Genomic DNA, 20,232 nt, shown 5'->3' on the forward strand with positions numbered 1-20,232 from the left:
GCGTTAACCGCAGGAACACGGCTTCATTTAGATCGGAAGTGTAATATAGTTTATATATCGTGTATGTTAACGTGCTTGTATCCGTGTATGTGTCAGCAAGAGAGAGAGAGAGAGAGAGAGAGAGACTTACTCATGTATTTAGTCGGAATTCAAGTCGCACTTTAACTTCTTAGTGGATGAATCAAATCTTGAGTGGTACCCACTTTGAACAGACAGACGAACTTATCTGGAAATTGTTTCTCTTTATTGTTGGCACGAGATGACAAACACATTAAATTGGTGTTTATATCTTTGTCTTTCAGAAGTCAATAGCTCGGGTCTTGAACAACGGATGTTACACAGTTTTCCTGAGCACTTCAGAAACTGAAGCGTTTTATATAATAAAAAATTCTTTGCATCGAAACAAAAGTCGTGTTCATAGCAAGCACAAAGAGTAATTCATACAGGTAATCTAGGTTGACAACATGTCCATAAACAATTATATATGGAAATAACTGTTTGTTATCAAGAGCATTGAAACAAATCCAAGCAAAAGGAACAGAGATATTAAATACTTTTGTAATTCGACGCAATGAAGTTGTCAATTATTCTTATCAGCTTATGTTTTGTGATGTCTCTTTCACCAATGGAGTGTGATTGCCTGATAAGTCGTCAACATGGACATATATCAGAGATTCGAACGAAAAGGTATCAGGATCAAACGGATCGTGGTGAAAGAATTTCGCGAATAAATGAAACTATGTGTAGATGCTACGGAAGGTGTGGTACTACTGAAAATAAGCATGTATATGACTTGGACTGTATGTCCATAATTAAAACTTCGATGTACGCCCTGCAAAGAGGGTTGAGAGAAGAGAAAAGAATAAAGATTATAATTATGTCCAAGATTCGAGCACTACAAGAGGAAAATGATAAATTAAACCAGGTATTGAAGACAGTGATTGCAGATAAGGCTGAAAACATAAACATGACAACGGTGACTCTAAAACAAATAAATGAAAATGTACTTAAAGCTTTGCAGGGGGCAAAGGAGGACAGAAACAAACTGATGGAACTCCTAACGGACATTCAAAATTTGAAACAGGAAACTGCATATTTAAATCTTTCGCTTAAGAATCTAAATGAGACAATGAAGGTAGAAAACAGCACACAAATTATGTCGAGGATTGAAATGATCAAAGAGGAGAACAAAAATGTTAGTCAGGCGTTGGCAGAAATAAAAGAGATCATTAGCTTCAAGAAAGGTTTGACGATGGAGAATGGGAAACCAAAGCAAAAGAATGAAACTGTCAACCAAGAAATGTCAGGAATAAGCAAGGTTATGGAAGTGATAAAGAAAAGGATAACAGGTATTACTTCATATTTTCATTACATTCAATCTTTCTGTTGTTGTATTTTTATGGGGTCGATAGTTTGAACCTACACTCGATGTATTGGAAACCAAAGCAAAATAATTAAACTCATTGTGAGGGAAATGATGGAGGTAAAAAGGTGTAATATTTTCATTTTACCAAAAGGTGATAGATTGGTAGCTACATGCTGTGGTTTATAAAAAAATAAACCTGGCATGAAATAAAGCAAAAATAAAGACATAAAAACATCATAAGTATTACAAATAGCTGTACCGTTAAATACGACTGGGTGCATATGTATGTATCACTTTCGGATGCGACAAATATTGAATTATGGCAAGCACGCGTACTTTTTAATTTCCTTTAATCTGTCGTTAATTCCTTCGTCTGTTTATTATTAAATACTAATCCATCTAAGCAGAGAATCCATGATGAACGCAACTGTGGATCATAGAATATATATATGTACAAATTGCAATGATTCAGGCATTACTGTCTGGGTACTTTCTCCATCAGGTCAACGTTTTGGTTGGACTAAACATTTCTTTAAATCTGGCAGAGGACTTCAAATCAGGAAGAGGAATTTAAGTCAACCAAACAGTCTTAATGCAAGATTTCGACAGTCACAGCAATTTGACATTCTAATGAGTTCTTAAATAGTTTTGATTTTCTTTGTTCATAATTGTGCTACATTACTTTATATGTGTGAATCATTTATCCCATATTAAAATTTGTCTTGATTCTGAGTCTTACGCCATTCAGAGACCGATGGAAAATTCTTCAAGACATGTAGGTACTTTTCAGTGTTTCCTGCATAATCGGCCTGGATTCAGACGGTTTAAAGCATGTGCTTATGTGACATTAACTGTATTAGAAACTAAGATTCTCCTTTACGTTTTAGTATTTAAAATCGCATGGGTGTAGCTATTTGTGAGTGTTGACTGTAGACTAAAGACAATACAAGGTACGCTGGGTCGATCAGATTCAGGTGGAGCGTGTAATTATTGGAACATTCTTTTGATTAATTCCGACTTTAAGAACAGTAATCCGGGCATTATGTGCAATCATTTCGGTGATGCTCCCAGTACAGTAGACACCACGTACATTACTTAAGGTATTATGTGCACACCACGTACTTTAATTAAGGTATTATGTACAAGTAGTTCAATCAGTCGGTTCAAAGTCTTGGGCAGCACGTATAGTAATTTAGTCAACCCGTACTGTAATTCTAGCAGATGATAAATAAATTTTGGAAGGAACAAAAATTATTATTTTTCTACTTCCCTTAATTCAGACACTGTAACTGATTGTGAATGTTGTAGTGTTTTACAAGCTAGCACTTTTCCACCACATCAATGTAATGTTGTAGTGTTTTACAAGCTAGCACTTTTCCACCACATCAGTGTAATGTTGTAGTGTTTTACAAGCTAGCACTATCCACCACATCAGTGTAATGTTGTAGTGTTTTACAAGCTAGCACTTTTCCACCACATCAGTGTAATGTTGTAGTGTTTTACAAGCTAGCACTTTTCCACCACATGAGTGTAATGTTGTAGTGTTTTACAAGCCAGCACTTTTCCACCACATCAGTGTAATGTTGTAGTGTTTTACAACTTGCACTTTTCCACCACATCAATGTAATGTTGGACCTGAAGTTTCATCAGATTTTCCAGAAAAATTTCATTAGTCAGGCAATTTTTTCATTGTAAGTCTTATTGTTTACAATATGATATTATTTTACTTGACAGTCTTCACAACTGACGCTCCTTTACAATCCTAAAATAACGTTAATCAGCTATTTTTGAAATACAATAAGGTAATTTAATTTGCATTGTGTTACAGTAATTTGTAGCAGTGAAATAAATATTTTCAAAGCATCTGATCGACGTTATTACAAAATAAAAGTACACCTTCTATTCATCAACATAATTCATTCTATAACGTTCAATATAATACGAATATATATAATATCTCAAAAAGGTGTATTCATTTTTACAAAAGAAACCTTTTTCAGCTCTATACATAGAAAGTCGAAACAAAAGCTGGTCAATATATTTTAATTTAGCTTGCTAATCATTATTTGAGTAAAGTGCCAATGTCAGAGTCAAGTGCCAATGTCAGAGTCAAGTGTCAATGTCTGAGTCAAGTGCCAATGTCAGAGTCAAGTGCCAATGTCAGAGTCAAGTGTCAATGTCTGAGTCAAGTTTCAATGTCTGAGTCAAGTGCCAATGTTAGAGTCAAGTGTCAATGTCTGAGTCAAGTGTTAATGTCTGAGTCAAGTGCCAATGTCAGAGTCAAGTGTCAATGTCTGAGTCAAGTGTTAATGTCTGAGTCAAGTGTCAATGTCTGAGTCAAGTGTTAATGTCTGAGTCAAGTGTCAATGTCTGAGTCAAGTGTCAATGCCTGAGTCAAGTGTCAATGTCTAAGTAAAGTGTTAATGTCTTCATTTAAATTAGTTCTAGGACAGAATATTTTCAAAGATCCTCTTTCTGAAGTAATTTGTGAATCGCATTTTATTATGTATAAAATACTACACAATAAATACGGTATTAGCTGTTTTAAAATAGTCGTACGTCGGATAGACCAACAATATATTATTAGCTGTTTTAAAATAGTCGTACGTCGGATAGACCAACAATATATTATTAGCTGTTTTAAAATAGTCGTACGTCGGATAGACCAAAGTTCGGTGCAGACATTGCATTCGACTCAGCTAATCATTAGAAGACTAAAGTAGAATACATTCATTGGCAAGTATGTCTTACAATCTTTAAAAAATTCAGCGGCATATATTGTTGATAAGTAATTTATGTTCCACCAATTTTTCAAATATATATATATATATATATATATATATATATATATATATATATATATATATATATATATATATATATATATATACAATGGGGCAATGGTTTAGGAGTACCTAAAATTATTTTATTATATGTATTGTGATATGATTTCGATTTTTTACGTAGCTTTAACAATTTGTCAGAGATATCGCTACGATGTCTGCAGTGTGGCAGTTTATAGTGATGTCTAGCACTGGGGCATCATGCAGCAGACATGTAGCATGATATCCCACCCAATCACATTATCCTGACACCAGGCTGACCAGTCCTAACATTAACCTCTTAATGCTGAGCGCCAAGCGAGGCAGCTGTTAGTACTATTTTTGTAAGTCTTTGGTATGACTCGGCCGTGGATCGAACCCACGATCTCCCGCATTCGAGCGGACGCTCTAACCACTAGGCCATCGGAGCGGCCATTTTAATATATTATAAGAATATATGGTCCTTTAAGGATAGATTAATTATTTCTCGCTATCACTATGGTAACTACCATACATACAACATATATGTGTATTAGTATATTAGGTGATTTATTTTCGAGATCGGCGAAAGTATGAGGTGATTGGGCGGCGTATTTTCGAGGTCAAAATACCTTCAAGGGCCCAGCCTCCAAGATACTTGATGGATTAATTTCTAGGTTGGTCTTCTAAGATCAACGTCTTTTGAGATTAGCTATTTTTGAAATTCTAAGTATAAGTATCTGTAGATTCAAGCTGATGAGTTCAAAAGTTTGAAGCCTAAAACGTTGTTTTAATAAACACAGTAATTAAAAAAACGACTAGGATTGACCTTTTCATGGTGGCATATTTAAATGTGTGCATTTTTCCTTAAAGAGCTTATTATTAGCACAGGGTAAAATAACGAAGATATTTCAAAAGATATAAATAATAGCAAACACAAATCGCCTGTGAAAGAAATATGCTAGTTGATTAGGTATTAATTTGAACGTAGTTATTGAAATCAACTGCAATTACTTGATTAGAAAACACAAATTACGTCACACCAACTTCTCTAATCGCTTGAAGATTTTCGTGCTGGAAGAATAATTTGTTGATACTAAATGTGTGGTGTGTTTGAAGTTAGTGATATATTATTTACGGCTGGTTGCAAGTGAAGCTGTAACATTTATCATTTATTAATAGTTTTGGTGACCTGACTGAACCCCGACCATTGAAACTCGTTACATTCCTCCCACCTTATTTTATTCGATCTGTCCCTTAGCATTGTAATTGGTTACGCTAATGTAACAATTTCCTTTCGCCAAGCTGGACGAAATCAAAGATACGATTTTTCGTGCTTTTCAGTAATCCATTACTTAACAAATAACAAACTGGACTTCAATGCGTCCAAATGTATAGTGAATCTAGAGCGACATCCATCGCCGCTTACCAAGATCTTGAATGGGCTTGTAAAGATGAATACGTGAAATGTGCCTGTGGATGGGCTGCACATGTGTTCAGTCAGCCATATGACTGGAGTTTAGAGCTAATTTAAGGTCCAAACATTTTTGAAATAATACAAGGCTTGATTGCAGTTTGCCAATGAAAATTAAGGACGGGAGGATAGTTAAATCCACCAAACAAATTCGTTTCGTGGGATTTACAAGTGTGAGGAAAGGTTTATGCACTATAAAAAAGAAGATAAAACAAACAAAAAATGGAATTGAAATCTAGCTATGACAACCTCAGAAAAGTAATGCCCTGAGCGTGGTCTATCGCTATTGAAATTAAGGAGTTTAAAATATTTTAAAAACAAAAGGTTGAAACAATATTTCCAACAGAAGTGGTGAAACAGAATTGTTTGTCCCATAGATTGAACGCTCAGTAGTTTCTAATATAAGTAAAATGCTGATATAATTCAGGTGTTAAATAATATTAAAAGTAAAATGCTGATATAATTCAGGTGTTAAATAATATTAAAAGTAAAATGCTGATATAATTCAGGTGTTAAATAATATTAAAAGTAAAATGCTGATATAATTCAGGTGTTAAATAATATTAAAAGTAAAATGCTGATATAATTCAGGTGTTAAATAATATTAAAAGTAAAATGCTGATATAATTCAGGTGTTAAATAATATTAAAAGTAAAATGCTGATATAATTCAGGTGTTAAATAATATTAAAAGTAAAATGCTGATATAATTCAGGTGTTAAATAATATTAAAAGTAAAATCTTAAGTACCCTTTGTCTCGAAAACAGAAAGAATTAAAATAATATCTTTCTTAAAAATAATAGTTTGCCTACTCTCCGCGTATACAAAATAAAATTCCTTTGATCCACGTATATCACGAACTATCACACTTATCATGTTAGGCACAGACGAAACATTTCATTAAATGTGTCGATGAAAATGTCTTAACAGCACTGATAAAGTTATGTTAAGGTGTCTTATAACACATAGAGACATACACCGACGCAGTCACACTAAATCATCAGTATATTTCAAACATGTGGATTTTTTTCAAATTTACTGAAGAAAACTTCAAAAAAAAGCCGACCACGAGAAAGCGTGCACAGTCAAGTATTCCGTCCGTCTTGGACTCGAGTTTGTACACTGATGCTGACTTAAGGATCTTATCTGCTGTCATTGAGGTTTTCTTTGTTTTGATAGAAATACATTAATACAAGCTGGAAGTTTAAAAATGTTCTTTATAGAATTAAAGAAAATATGTCAGTCCATAAGTACAACTTACTTCAAGCAGGCAAAATCTAAATGTGTGCAATCGTTTTTAAGAAAGTTTATTATGTGCACCATGTACACCTATCGAAGATGTTTCAAACTTCCCCAAAATAGAAGCAACAAAACATATTGCGTCTCAAGAACAAAAATGACAACTGTTTATGCAAAAATTGACCGCGCAATTTAACCCGAAGCAAGCAGACCAATATTACATTCAATTTAGTTTTTATTTCAAATTTAATAAAATCAGCTACAAGCATCATAATACGATTTGTGAGGAAAAAAAAGTACCTCTCATCCACTTCTCTGATCGTTTGATGTTTTCATTTCAGAAGGATAATTCCTTAATACCTAAAACGTGATATGTTTCGAAGTTAGTGGTATATTATTTAGGGCTGCTCGTAAGTGTAGCTAATGCATGTATCTTGTATTAATAGTTTTGGTGATCTGACCAAATCCATACCATTGCAACTCGTGATATTCATATCAACATCTTTTAGTCCATACGTCCATTATCTTTGTGTACATGTACGCCTATGTGGCATTATCGCTCTGCACAAACACAAAAAACACAGATACAACGTTTCATACATTTCAGTAATCCATTACTCAGCAAATTACAAATTGGACTTCAATGCATCCAAAACCTATTGTGAATCTAGAGGAACCTCCATCGCTACTTATGAAGACCTGGATGGTGCATATAAAGATGGATATGAAAAATGCGCTTGTGGATGGGCTGCCAACGGAATCGCATATATTGTCATGCAGTCGGCCAAACAAGGATGTTCTTCTTCCATAGGAATATCCGAATGCGCATGGCAGTCAACGTGGGATGTGTTCTGTAAACGCCGGGTGGAACCAGGTGCGATAACAACTCTCATACTCCAATCTATAGTAAACATTCTATTTAAATTGTTCCCATTCTTTCAATAATCTTTATATTTGTGCCTAAAACTTTATTTAGTTACAAAAACTCAGAAATAGATTTAACAAATTTGCACAATTGAAAGAAATTTGCTGCTTGTAGTAGATGATAATGGATAATGCGATTCAAATCCGATGCGTATTGACCAATCTTATTTTAAAATCATGTATTATTTCCAAGAGATATAAGGAAAGCTACAATCATCTAAATAGAATTAATACAACACTACATTACGTCACATCCTCTTCCATCATGGATTGATGTTTTTCAAACGAGAAGAATAACTTGTGAGTGTTTTATATGTGATGCGTTTAAATTTTGTGGTATGTTATTTTTATTTCATGAATTTCAGTAATCCATTACTCAACAAATTACAAATTGGACTTCAATGCGGCAAAAACGTATTGTGAATCCAAAGGGACCTCCATCGCTACTTATGAAGACATGGAATGGGCTTATAAAGATGGTTATGAGAAATGCAAATGTGGATGGGCTGCCAACAGGAACGCATATCTTGTCATGCAGTCGGCCAAAGAGGGATGTTCTTCCTCCATGGGAATATTCGAATGCACATGGCAGTCAACGTGGGATGTGTTCTGTAAACGCCGGGTGGAACCAGGTGCGACAGTAATTCCCATGTTTCTGTTTCCAGCAAGCATTCCATTTAAATGGTTTCGATTATTTCACTATTCGTTCTATTTGTGCCTGAAACCTAATTGGAGACACTTAACATAGCTGTTACGAGTACATGCTCTTAAAAGAAGCAGCAGAAAAGTGTAAAAGGCAACAAGCATTGTAAAATTCAACAAATAATATATTTCCTTAGAATACAAAGTGAAAGTGAGAAAAAAGAACTTATGGTATTGCGAATCCCCACAATAATCCAAGATTTAGAGACTAAAGTCCACATAATTTAAAGTCCTGAATAAAATTCAGCAAAAGTCCAGAATAAATCCAAGAACTAAAGGGGATGATGTGTTTATGGTCGCTTGTAGATTGTTTATATGTCAACGGTTTTTCTTGCGGAATCACAGTAATATAATTATAGGCTTGAATTATCTGCTAATTCCATTGAATGTCTCTGTCCATGAATTTTATCAGAGCACTCGTGTATTTCATGAGCAAATAATCACTTGAATTCAACAATTTAAAGAAATAAGATTTCCAACACAAACATGTAATACTGGGGACAACATGTAATACAACTTGAAAGTGATGGATCTTAATGCACGACTAAAAATCCCCTCAGTTACAAGATTATATAGTTCCCTAGGTGACATCAATTACCATATTATTTTTTTTCAAATCATTTATTCTTTCAAAGAGATATAAGGAAAGCACCTACAATCATCTCAATAGACTTAATGTAACACAACAATACGTTACATCCTCTTCCATCATAGATTAGTGTTTTTCACGCGAGAAGAATAATTTGTGAGTGTTTTATATGTGATGCGTTTACATTTTGTGGTATGTTATTTTTATTTCATGAATTTCAGTAATCCATTACTCAACAAATTACAAATTGGACTTCAATGCGGCAAAAACGTATTGTGAATCTAGAGGGACCTCCATCGCTACTTATGAAGACATGGAATGGGCTTATAAAGATGGTTATGAGAAATGCAAATGTGGATGGGCTGCCAACAGGAACGCATATCTTGTCATGCAGTCGGCCAAAGAGGGATGTTCTTCCTCCATGGGAATATTCGAATGCACATGGCAGTCAACGTGGGATGTGTTCTGTAAACGCCGGGTGGAACCAGGTGCGACAATAATTCCCATGTTTCTGTTTCCAGCAAGCATTCCATCTAAATGGTTTCGATTATTTCAGTATTCGTTTTATTCGTGCCTGAACCTAATAGAAGACACTTAGCATAGCTGATAGAAGTATATGCTCTTAAAAGAAGCAACCGAAAAGTGAGAAAGGCAACAAGCTTTGTAAACTTCAACAAATAATATATTTCCTTAGAATACAAAATGAAAATGAGAAAAAAGAACTTATGGTATTGCGAATTAAATCCCACAATAATCCAAGATTTAGAGACTAAAGTCCACATAATTTAAAGTCCTGAATAAATGTCAGCAAAAGTTCAGAATAAATCCAAGAACTAAAGGGGATGATGTGTCTATGGTAGCTTGTAGAGTGTTTATTTGTCAACAGTTTGTTTGCGAAAACACAGCAATAGAATTATAGGCTTGAATTATCTGCTAATTCCATTGAATGTCTCTGTCCATGAATTTTATCAGAGCACTCTTGTATTTCACGAACAAATAATGACTTGCATTCAACAATTTAAAGAAATAAGATTTCCAGCGCAAAAATGTAATACTAGGGACAACATGTAATACAACTTGAAAGTGATAGATCTTAATGCACGACTAAAAATCCTCTCAGTTACAAGATTATATAGTTCCCTTTGTGACATCAATTATCATATTCGTTTTTTTTTCCAAATCATTTATTCTTTCAAAGAGATATAAGGAAAGCACCTACAATCATCTCAATAGAGTTAATGTAACACAACAATACGTTACATCCTCTTCCATCATGGATTACTGTTTTTCACGCGAGAAGAATAATTTGTGAGTGTTTTATACGTGATGCGTTTAAGTTTTGCGGTATATTATCTATATTTCATGAATTTCAGTAATCCATTACTCAACAAATTACAAATTGGACTTCAATGCGGCAAAAACGTATTGTGAATCTAGAGGGACCTCCATCGCTACTTTTGAAGACATGGAATGGGCTTATAAAGATGGTTATGAGAAATGCAAATGTGGATGGGCTGCCAACAGGAACGCATATCTTGTCATGCAGTCAGCCAAAGAGGGATGTTCTTCCTCCATGGGAATATTCGAATGCACATGGCAGTCAACGTGGGATGTGTTCTGTAAACGCCGGGTGGAATCAGGTGCGACAATAATTCCCATGTTTCTGTTTCCATAAAGCATTCCATCTAAATGGTTTCGATTATTTCAGTATTCGTTTTATTCGTGCCTGAACCTAATAGAAGACACTTAGCATAGCTGATAGAAGTATATGCTCTTAAAAGAAGCAACAGAAAAGTGAGAAAGGCAACAAGCTTTGTAAACTTCAACAAATAATATATTTCCTTAGAATACAAAATGAAAATGAGAAAAAAGAACTTATGGTATTGCGAAATAAATCCCACAATAATCCAAGATTTAGAGACTAAAGTCCACATAATTTAAAGTCCTGAATAAAATTCAGCAAAAGTTCAGAATAAATCCAAGAACTAAAGGGGGTGATGTGTCTATGGTAGCTTGTAGAGTGTTTATGTGTCAACAGTTTGTTTGCGGAAACACAGGAACAGAATTATAGGCTTGAAGTATCTGCTAATTCCATTGAATGTCTCTGTCCATGAATTTTATCAGAGCACTCTTGTATTTCACGAACAAATAATGACTTGCATTCAACAATTTAAAGAAATAAGATTTCCAGCGCAAAAATGTAATACTAGGGACAACATGTAATACAACTTGAAAGTGATAGATCTTAATGCACGACTAAAAATCCCCTCAGTTACAAGATTATATAGTTCCCTATGTGACATCAATTATCATATTCGTTTTTTTTTTCTTCCAAATCATTTATTCTTTCAAAGAGATATAAGGAAAGCACCTACAATCATCTCAATAGAGTTAATATAACACAACAATACGTTACATCCTCTTCCATCATGAATTAGTGTTTTTCACGCGAGAAGAATAATTTGTGAGTGTTTTATACGTGATGCGTTTAAGTTTTGCGGTATATTATCTATATTTCATTAATTTCAGTAATCCATTTCTCAGCAAATTACAAATTGGAATTTAATGCGACGAAAACGTATTGTGAATCTAGAGGGACCTCCATCGCTACTTATGAAGACCTGGATTATGCATATAAGGACGGATACGAGAAATGCGCATGTGGATGGGCTGCCAACGGTATCGCATATATTGTCATGCAATCTGCCAAACAGGGATGTTCTTCTTCCATGGGAATATCCAAATGCACATGGCAGTCAACGTGGGATGTGTTCTGTAAACGCCGGGTGGAACCAGGTGCGACAATAATTCTCGTGTTTCTGTTTCCAGCAAGCATTCTATTTAAATGGCTTCGATTATTTCAATATTTGTTTTATTTGCGCCTGAAACTTAGTTGAAGACAATTATTATAGCTATTACGAGTTTATGATCTTAAAAGAAGCAACAGAAAAGAGCGAAAGGCAACAAGCTTTGTAAAAGTCAATAAATAATTTATTTCCATACAATACAAAGTGAAAATGACAAAAAAGAACTTACGGTTATGCGAATTAAATCCTAAAATATCCCAAGAATTAGGGACACAAGCGCGCACAATTTAACGTCCTGAATAAAATCCAGTAAATGTCCAGAAGAAATCCTAAAACTTAAGACGATGATGTGTCCGTGATAGCTTGCAGAGTGTTGATGTGTCAACAGTATTTTCTGTAATCACAGTAACATAATTCCAGGTTTGAACTTTCTGCTAATTCCAGTGAATGTCTTTGTCCATGAATTGTATAAAAGAAATTTTGTATTTCACGAAAAAATAATCACATTAATTCAACAATTTGAAAAAACAAAATTTCCAGCTAATCATGAAATACTGGGCAGAACATATAATACAGCTTGAAAGTGCTAGATCTTAAAGCATGACTAAGATATCCTCTCAGTTACCATATTATATAGTTCCCTACGTGACATCAGGTCACAATTAACATGTTCTAGAAAGAATATTACCTAATGGAAAATTACCTTCTAGAATGATCCTGATATTTCGCAAATAAAGTCAAGAACCTGGACTATGTAAAATACCTTATGCAAATTAAAAAACCTAGACCCAGACCCTCGGAAACATTAATAATAAGACTGATCTTAAACCCATACACATAGAGAATAATGTAGTAGCTATGTATTATTTCGTTACCGAATAAAGTCAATTTAAGTCGAGCAGAAATGAATTCTATTTTGGACAAGCTTATGTCCAGTTCACAATGTAACATTACAACAGGTTGACACACAGAACAACAATTAAAATAAAAGTAACAAACAAAGAAAATTAAATATACATAACATAACATAGTATTTGCACAACGTATAAATATATAAGATGTTGCTAAAAAAAGAACCAAAATAGAGTTAACAAATTTGCAGCTCTGAAGAAGTTTGCTGCTTGTTTTAGGCTTGACTCGATCATGCGATTCACATCGATGCAGATTGACCAATCTTATTTTGAAATCATTTATTCTTTCAAAGAGATATAAGGAGAGCAGCTACAATCATCTTAATAGACCTAAAATAACATTATGTCACATTGTCTTTCATCATGGATTGGTGTTTTTCACGCGAGAAGAATAATTTGTGAGTGTTTTATATGTGATGCGTTTACATTTTGTGGTATGTTATCTATATTTCATGAATTTCAGTAATCCATTACTCAGCAAATTACAAATTGGACTTCAATGCGGCAAAAACGTATTGTGAATCCAAAGGGACCTCCATCGCTACTTATGAAGACATGGAATGGGCATATAAAGATGGTTATGAGAAATGCAAATGTGGATGGGCTGCCAACAGGAACGCATATCTTGTCATGCAGTCGGCCAAAGAGGGATGTTCTTCCTCCATGGGAATATTCGAATGTACATGGCAGTCTACGTGGGATGTGTTCTGTAAACGCCGGGTGGAACCAGGTGCGACAATAATTCCCATGTTTCTGTTTCCAGCAAGCATTCCATCTAAATGGTTTCGATTATTTCAGTATTCGTTTTATTCGTGCTTGAAACCTAATAGAAGACACTTAACATAGCTGTTACGAGTACATGCTCTTAAAAGAAGCAGCAGAAAAGTGTAAAAGGCAACAAGCATTGTAAAATTCAACAAATAATATATTTCCTTAGAATACAAAGTGAAAGTGAGAAAAAAGAACTTATGGTATTGCGAATTCCCACAATAATCCAAGATTTAGAGACTAAAGTCCACATAATTTAAAGTCCTGAATAAAATTCAGCAAAAGTCCAGAATAAATCCAAGAACTAAAGGGGATGATGTGTCTGTGGTAGCTTGTAGAGTGTTTATGTGTCAACAGTTATTCTTGCGGAATCACAGTAATATAATTCTAAGCTTTAATTATCTGCTAATTCCATTGAATGTCTCTGTCCATGAATTTTATCAAAGCACTTTTGTATTTCACGAACAAATAATCACTTGAAATAAAGAAATGATTTCCAGCGCAAAAATGTAATACTGGGGACAACATGTAATACAATTTGAAAGTGATAGATCTTAATGCACGACTGAAAATCCTCTCAGCTACAAGATTACAAAGTTCACTATGTGACATCAATTAGCATGTTCTTTTTTTCAAATAATTTCTTCTTTCAAACAGATATAAGGAAATACATACAATAATCTCAATAGGGTTAATTTAACACAACAATAAGTCACATCTTCGTCCAACATGGATTGATGTTTTTCACGCGAGAAGAATAGTTTGTGAGTGTTTTATATGTGATGCGTTTTCATTTTGCGGAATATTATCTATATTTCTTGAATTTCAGTAATTCATTTCACAACAAATTACAAATTGGACTTCAATGCGACCAAAACGTATTGTGAATCTAGAGGGACCTCCATCGCTACTTATGAAGACCTGGATTGGGCTTATAAAGACGGATACGAGAAATGCAAATGTGGATGGGCTGCCAACGGCATCGCATATCTTGTCATGCAATCGGCCAAACAAGGATGTTCATCCTCCATGGGAATATTCGAATGCACATGGCAGTCAACGTGGGATGTGTTCTGTAAACGCCGGGTGGAACCAGGTGCGACAATAATTCCCATGTTTCTGTTTCCAGCAAGCATTCCATCTAATAGTTTCGATTATTTCAGTATTCGTTTTATTCGTGCTTGAAACCTAATAGAAGACACTTAACATAGCTGATAGATGTATATGCTCTTAAAAGAAGCAGCAGAAAAGTGAGAAAGGCAACAAAATTCAACAAATAATATATTTCCTGAGAATACAAAATGAAAATGAGAAAAAAGAACTTATGGTATTGCGAATTAAATTCCACAATAACCCAAGATTTAGAGACTAAAGTCCACAGAATTTATAGTCCTGAATTCAGCAGAAGTATAAAACAAAATCCAAGAACTAAAGGGGATGATGTGTTGTGGTAGCTTGTAGAGTGTTTATGTGTCAACAGTTGTTTTGCGGAATCACAGTAATATAATTCTAGGCTTGAATTATATGCTAATTCCAGTGAATGTCTCTGTCCATGAATTTTATTAGAGCACTTTTGTATTTCACGAACAAATAATCACTTGAATTCATCAATTTAAAGAAATAAGATTTCCTGCGCAAAAATGTAATACTGGGGACAACATATAATACAACTTGAAAGTGATAGATCTTAATGCACGACTGAAAATCCTCTCAGCTACAAGATTATATAGTTCACTGTGTGACATCAATTAGCATGTTCTTTTTTTCAAATCATTTATTCTTTCAAACAGATATAAGTAAACACATACAATAATCTCAATAGGGTTAATGTAACACAACAATAAGTCACATCTTCGTCCATCATGGATTGATGTTTTTCACGCGAGAAGAATATCTTGTGCGTGTTTAATATGTGATGCGTTTAAATTTTGCGGTATATTATCTATATTTCATGAATTTCAGTAATCCATTTCTCAACAAATTACAAACTGGACTTCAATGCGACCAAAACATATTGTGAATCTAGAGGGACCTCCATCGCTACTTATGAAGACATGGAATGGGCTTATAAAGATGGTTATGAGAAATGCAAATGTGGATGGGCTGCCAACAGGAACGCATATCTTGTCATGCAGTCGGCCAAAGAGGGATGTTCTTCTTCAATGGGAATATTCGAATGCACATGGCAGTCAACGTGGGATGTGTTCTGTAAACGCCGGGTGGAACCAGGTGCGACAATAAATCTCATGTTTCTGTTTCCAGCAAGCATTCCGTTTAAATGATTTCGATTATTTCAATATTCGTTTTATCTGCGCCTGCCATTTGATTAAAGACACTTAAAGAAGCATGTTTTTCGCACATAGTACAACTATCTTGCAGTTCACAACCAATGTAAAATGATCTTCCTTTGAAATGAATTATTCTTTAATTGAGATACAAACGACATCAACTGTAATCATCTCATAACATTAAGGAAAAAGAACATTAGGTCACATCCAACTCAATCATTAACTACTGTATTGCATGCAAGAAATGAGTATTTTATTTTTAATGCGTATACAAATGTTCGATATATTATTTGTTTTTCATACATTTCAGTAATCCATTACTCAACAAATTACAAATTGGACTTCAATGCATCCAAAACGTATTGTGAATCTAGAGGGACCTCCATCGCTACTTATGAAGACCTGGATGGTGCATATAAAGATGGATATGAAAAATGCGCTTGTGGATGGGCTGCCAACGGAATCGCATATATTGTCATGCAGTCGGCCAAACAAGGATGTTCTTCTTCCATAGGAATATCCGAATGCGCATGGCAGTCAACGTGGGATGTGTTCTGTAAACGCCGGGTGGAACCAGGTGCGATAACAACTCTCATACTCCAATCTATAGTAAACATTCTATTTAAATTGTTCCCATTCTTTCAATAATCTTTATATTTGTGCCTAAAACTTTATTTAGTTACAAAAACTCAGAAATAGATTTAACAAATTTGCACAATTGAAAGAAATTTGCTGCTTGTAGTAGATGATAATGGATAATGCGATTCAAATCCGATGCATATTGACCAATCTTATTTTAAAATCATGTATTATTTCCAAGAGATATAAGGAAAGCTACAATCATCTAAATAGAATTAGTACAACACTACATTACGTCACATCCTCTTCCATCATGGATTGATGTTTTTCAAACGAGAAGAATAACTTGTGAGTGTTTTATATGTGATGCGTTTAAATTTTGTGGTATTTTATTTATATTTCATGAATTTCAGTAATCCATTACTCAACAAATTATAAATTGGACTTCAATGCGGCAAAAACGTATTGTGAATCCAAAGGGACCTCCATTGCTGCTTATGAAGACATGGAATGGGCTTATAAAGATGGTTATGAGAAATGCAAATGTGGATGGGCTGCCAACAGGAACGCATATCTTGTCATGCAGTCGGCCAAAGAGGGATGTTCTTCCTCCATGGGAATATTCGAATGCACATGGCAGTCAACGTGGGATGTGTTCTGTAAACGCCGGGTGGAACCAGGTGCGACAATAAATCTCATGTTTCTGTTTCCAGCAAGCATTCCGTTTAAATGATTTCGATTATTTCAATATTCGTTTTATCTGCGCCTGCCATTTGATTAAGGACACTTAAAGAAGCATGTTTTTCGCACATAGTACAACTATCTTGCAGTTCACAAGCAATGTAAAATGATCTTCCTTTGAAATGAATTATTCTTTAATTGAGATACAAACGACATCAACTGTCATCATCTCATAACATTAAGGAAAAAGAACATTAGGTCACATCCAACTCAATCATTAACTACTGTATTGCATGCGAGAAATGAGTATTTTATTTTTAATGCGTATAAAAATGTTCGATATATTATTTGTTTTTCATGCATTTCAGTAATCCATTACTCAACAAATTACAAATTGGACTTCAATGCATCCAAAACGTATTGTGAATCTAGAGGGACCTCCATCGCTACTTATGAAGACCTGGATGGTGCATATAAAGATGGATATGAAAAATGCGCTTGTGGATGGGCTGCCAACGGAATCGCATATATTGTCATGCAGTCGGCCAAACAAGGATGTTCTTCTTCCATAGGAATATCCGAATGCGCATGGCAGTCAACGTGGGATGTGTTCTGTAAACGTCAGGTGGCACCAGGTGCAACAATATTTCTCATTTCTCGAGAAAAGTTTCATTTAAATGGTGTTGATCATTTCAATAATCGTTTTATCTTTTCCTTAAACTTGATTTTAGACTAATATAATTTTGTTAAGATTGATAGCCAGCAGTTGGAATATCTTTGCATTATTGCACAGATTATCTCCCACTGTTTGTCCATATGTTATATATTATAAGCCGAAACAGTTCTGTTGATAAGGTAAAAAGCTGTAAAATATGATATGGAACTGAAGTTGTGAATATCCTCCAAGTTATTTAGCAGCGATGTTTATTCCAACAAAAGTAATAGATAACATCTCCACTTAGAAATCTGCTCATCCGTTTGATGGGGTAAATAAATATATAAAGTAAAAAGGAAATACCATTTATCCAACAAGTGGTAAACAATCAAACAATTTCTTTTTTAGAATATATATATATATATATATATATATATATATATATATATATATATATATATATATATATATATATATATATATATTACCACTGATAATATCCACTTGAAACATCGCCCATTTTCAGTCAAGTCTAAAAATAAAAAGATCAACTCTGATGTAGTTGTAGGAATCGATATACATTTTATGGGTTTGGTGTATCGCAACTGACAGAGTGCATCACTCCTGTTGCGACAGGCCTAGGGTCCTTTTTCTTTCTGTGGAATAAGGCCGAGGATGATCTGATTGGGTGACATCAATTTTTGATCATCATAATAAGCCAGGCACTCGGCAATAGTACGTTTTAAAGTTTTGTCCCTTTCATTTCAGAGTAATCATTAAAAAGTCACTTGACTTGAAAGTAATATTAGCAATATTTTTTGCTGGCAATGGAAATGCCTGAATTACATATAACACGCATTGCCAATAGCCTACATTATCAACGGACGATCACGTCAAAATGTCCTTACAAAAACAAAATCAGCATGGAAGGTCTATCACTGACAGACGGGCCAAGGCAGGTACTGAAATAACGGCCAAGCAAATAAGGAATTATCCATGATTATCAGAATAACAGACCCAAGAATTAAATAAAACAGGTGTCATCAGAGTGTTAGTGCTTTAAAATAGGTTATTGTTTGTTCTAATAATACATAAATATATAAAGAACACATGAAAAATATTAAAATAAACACAAAAAATACATAAAGTATATTGGCTCTGATTCATCCCATATGGGAGGGTTCCTGAGCATCGCAAACTGAGATAATAAAACACTCCCTAGCAAACACTGTTAAATTATTTTCATTGGTGCGGGGTGTCTCTGGATATATTAATACAGTGTATTATGATTAGACTGTTTTGAGTTTGGTGTCACCAAAACAAGACAGTATTTAAGCACATACTTGGCAGTACTTTAGACCGAATTTTTTTCTTTTATCTTCAGGCATTGGCGTACTGAGTGTCCTCTAACATATGTGACACTGCTGAACGTTGTCATAGAATTCGATGTCTGGCCTGTATCTTGGTCGCAAGAAAGTTTTGAAATGACTAATATACACCACGATCCACTGATGAAGGCCAGTTATAATATACAACGAAACGGAGAAAATAAAGATTGTAGAAGGCTATCCAGTTTTAAAACAGGGTTATATAACAGCAAATAAATATGAATGACTTCGTTTGTTACTAAAACCCATTGTGGACGCCTCTCACTTCCATGAACAATTTATACCGATAGTTCTATAAGATAATGTTCAAATTTTGATGTTATCAAGTTAACGTCAACAATTTTGTCGTATCATATTTTAGTTTTGAACATGTTGAGTAATACAATATAAACAACACTTTCATCTTGAGTAAGTGAAGCTGATATACAACTAAACATATACATTGAAGATTGACTAGTCATATAGTAACGTATATTGTGAGTATAGAAAAGTACAGCGCTGTCTCCATTCGAGAACGGTAAGTATAAAAAATAATTAGCAAGCAATGATCCGAGATCACTGTAGATGTGTGGATATTTCAGACAATAAAATGTGCCGTTTCCAGAACACACACACACAGATGAGTGCATTATTATTCAGATAAAACGAGTTCGTATTTTCCCATATAAATGCAGTAATATTTTGTATATACTCATTTCGTTGTTCTACCTTAGGCCTAATATATAAGGAATACACTTAAAGAAAGAAATTAATTGAATTTATGCTGTATTTCAAAATAAATACACAGCCGTAGATTCATCAATAAACATTTTTTCCTTTTAATCCAACACAGTTCTGTTTTTTTTGCTTATGAGGGACTGAATTTATTTGGTCAATTTAGTGCAATGAGGAGAATATGTGATTGGAAAGGTAGTTGAAATTACATTTCAGTTTCCGTGTGTATCAGGTTTTCAATTCCATTCTGATTTGAAGAACTAAGAAAGTACATCTTGAGGAAATTCAAGATGCATAATTGTAGTATCTTTCTTACCATTCTTGTTTCCAGCTGAACGATACACGT

At 34.3% G+C, this 20,232-nt stretch overlaps 1 protein-coding gene across 5 annotated transcripts; it reads left to right on the forward strand.

Moving 5' to 3' along the window:
- The first annotated feature begins 174 nt into the window (after positions 1–174).
- Positions 175–19,994, forward strand: LOC149780374 (uncharacterized). 5 transcript variants are annotated; one of them, XM_089937276.1, is made up of 13 exons: positions 196–1,349; positions 7,488–7,754; positions 8,170–8,436; positions 9,317–9,583; positions 10,469–10,735; positions 11,625–11,891; positions 13,277–13,543; positions 14,411–14,677; positions 15,544–15,810; positions 16,180–16,446; positions 16,862–17,128; positions 17,498–17,764; positions 19,169–19,994. In XM_089937276.1, the coding sequence occupies exons 1-13, from the start codon at positions 572–574 to the stop codon at positions 19,192–19,194; spliced, it is 3,741 nt and encodes a 1,246-aa protein (XP_089793402.1). In that variant the 5' UTR covers positions 196–571; the 3' UTR covers positions 19,195–19,994. The 5 variants fall into 5 exon arrangements, with proteins under 5 accessions (XP_089793406.1, XP_089793402.1, XP_089793405.1 ...); XM_089937280.1 differs by lacking the exon at positions 17,498–17,764 and having other exon boundaries at positions 175–1,349; XM_089937279.1 differs by lacking the exon at positions 7,488–7,754 and having other exon boundaries at positions 198–1,349.
- The last annotated feature ends 238 nt before the right edge of the window (positions 19,995–20,232 follow it).

Source organism: Sinohyriopsis cumingii, chromosome 16, assembly GCF_028554795.1.
Source record: "Sinohyriopsis cumingii isolate HCF-2022 chromosome 16, ASM2855479v2, whole genome shotgun sequence".
NCBI classification, from domain to species: Eukaryota; Metazoa; Mollusca; class Bivalvia; order Unionida; family Unionidae; genus Sinohyriopsis; species Sinohyriopsis cumingii.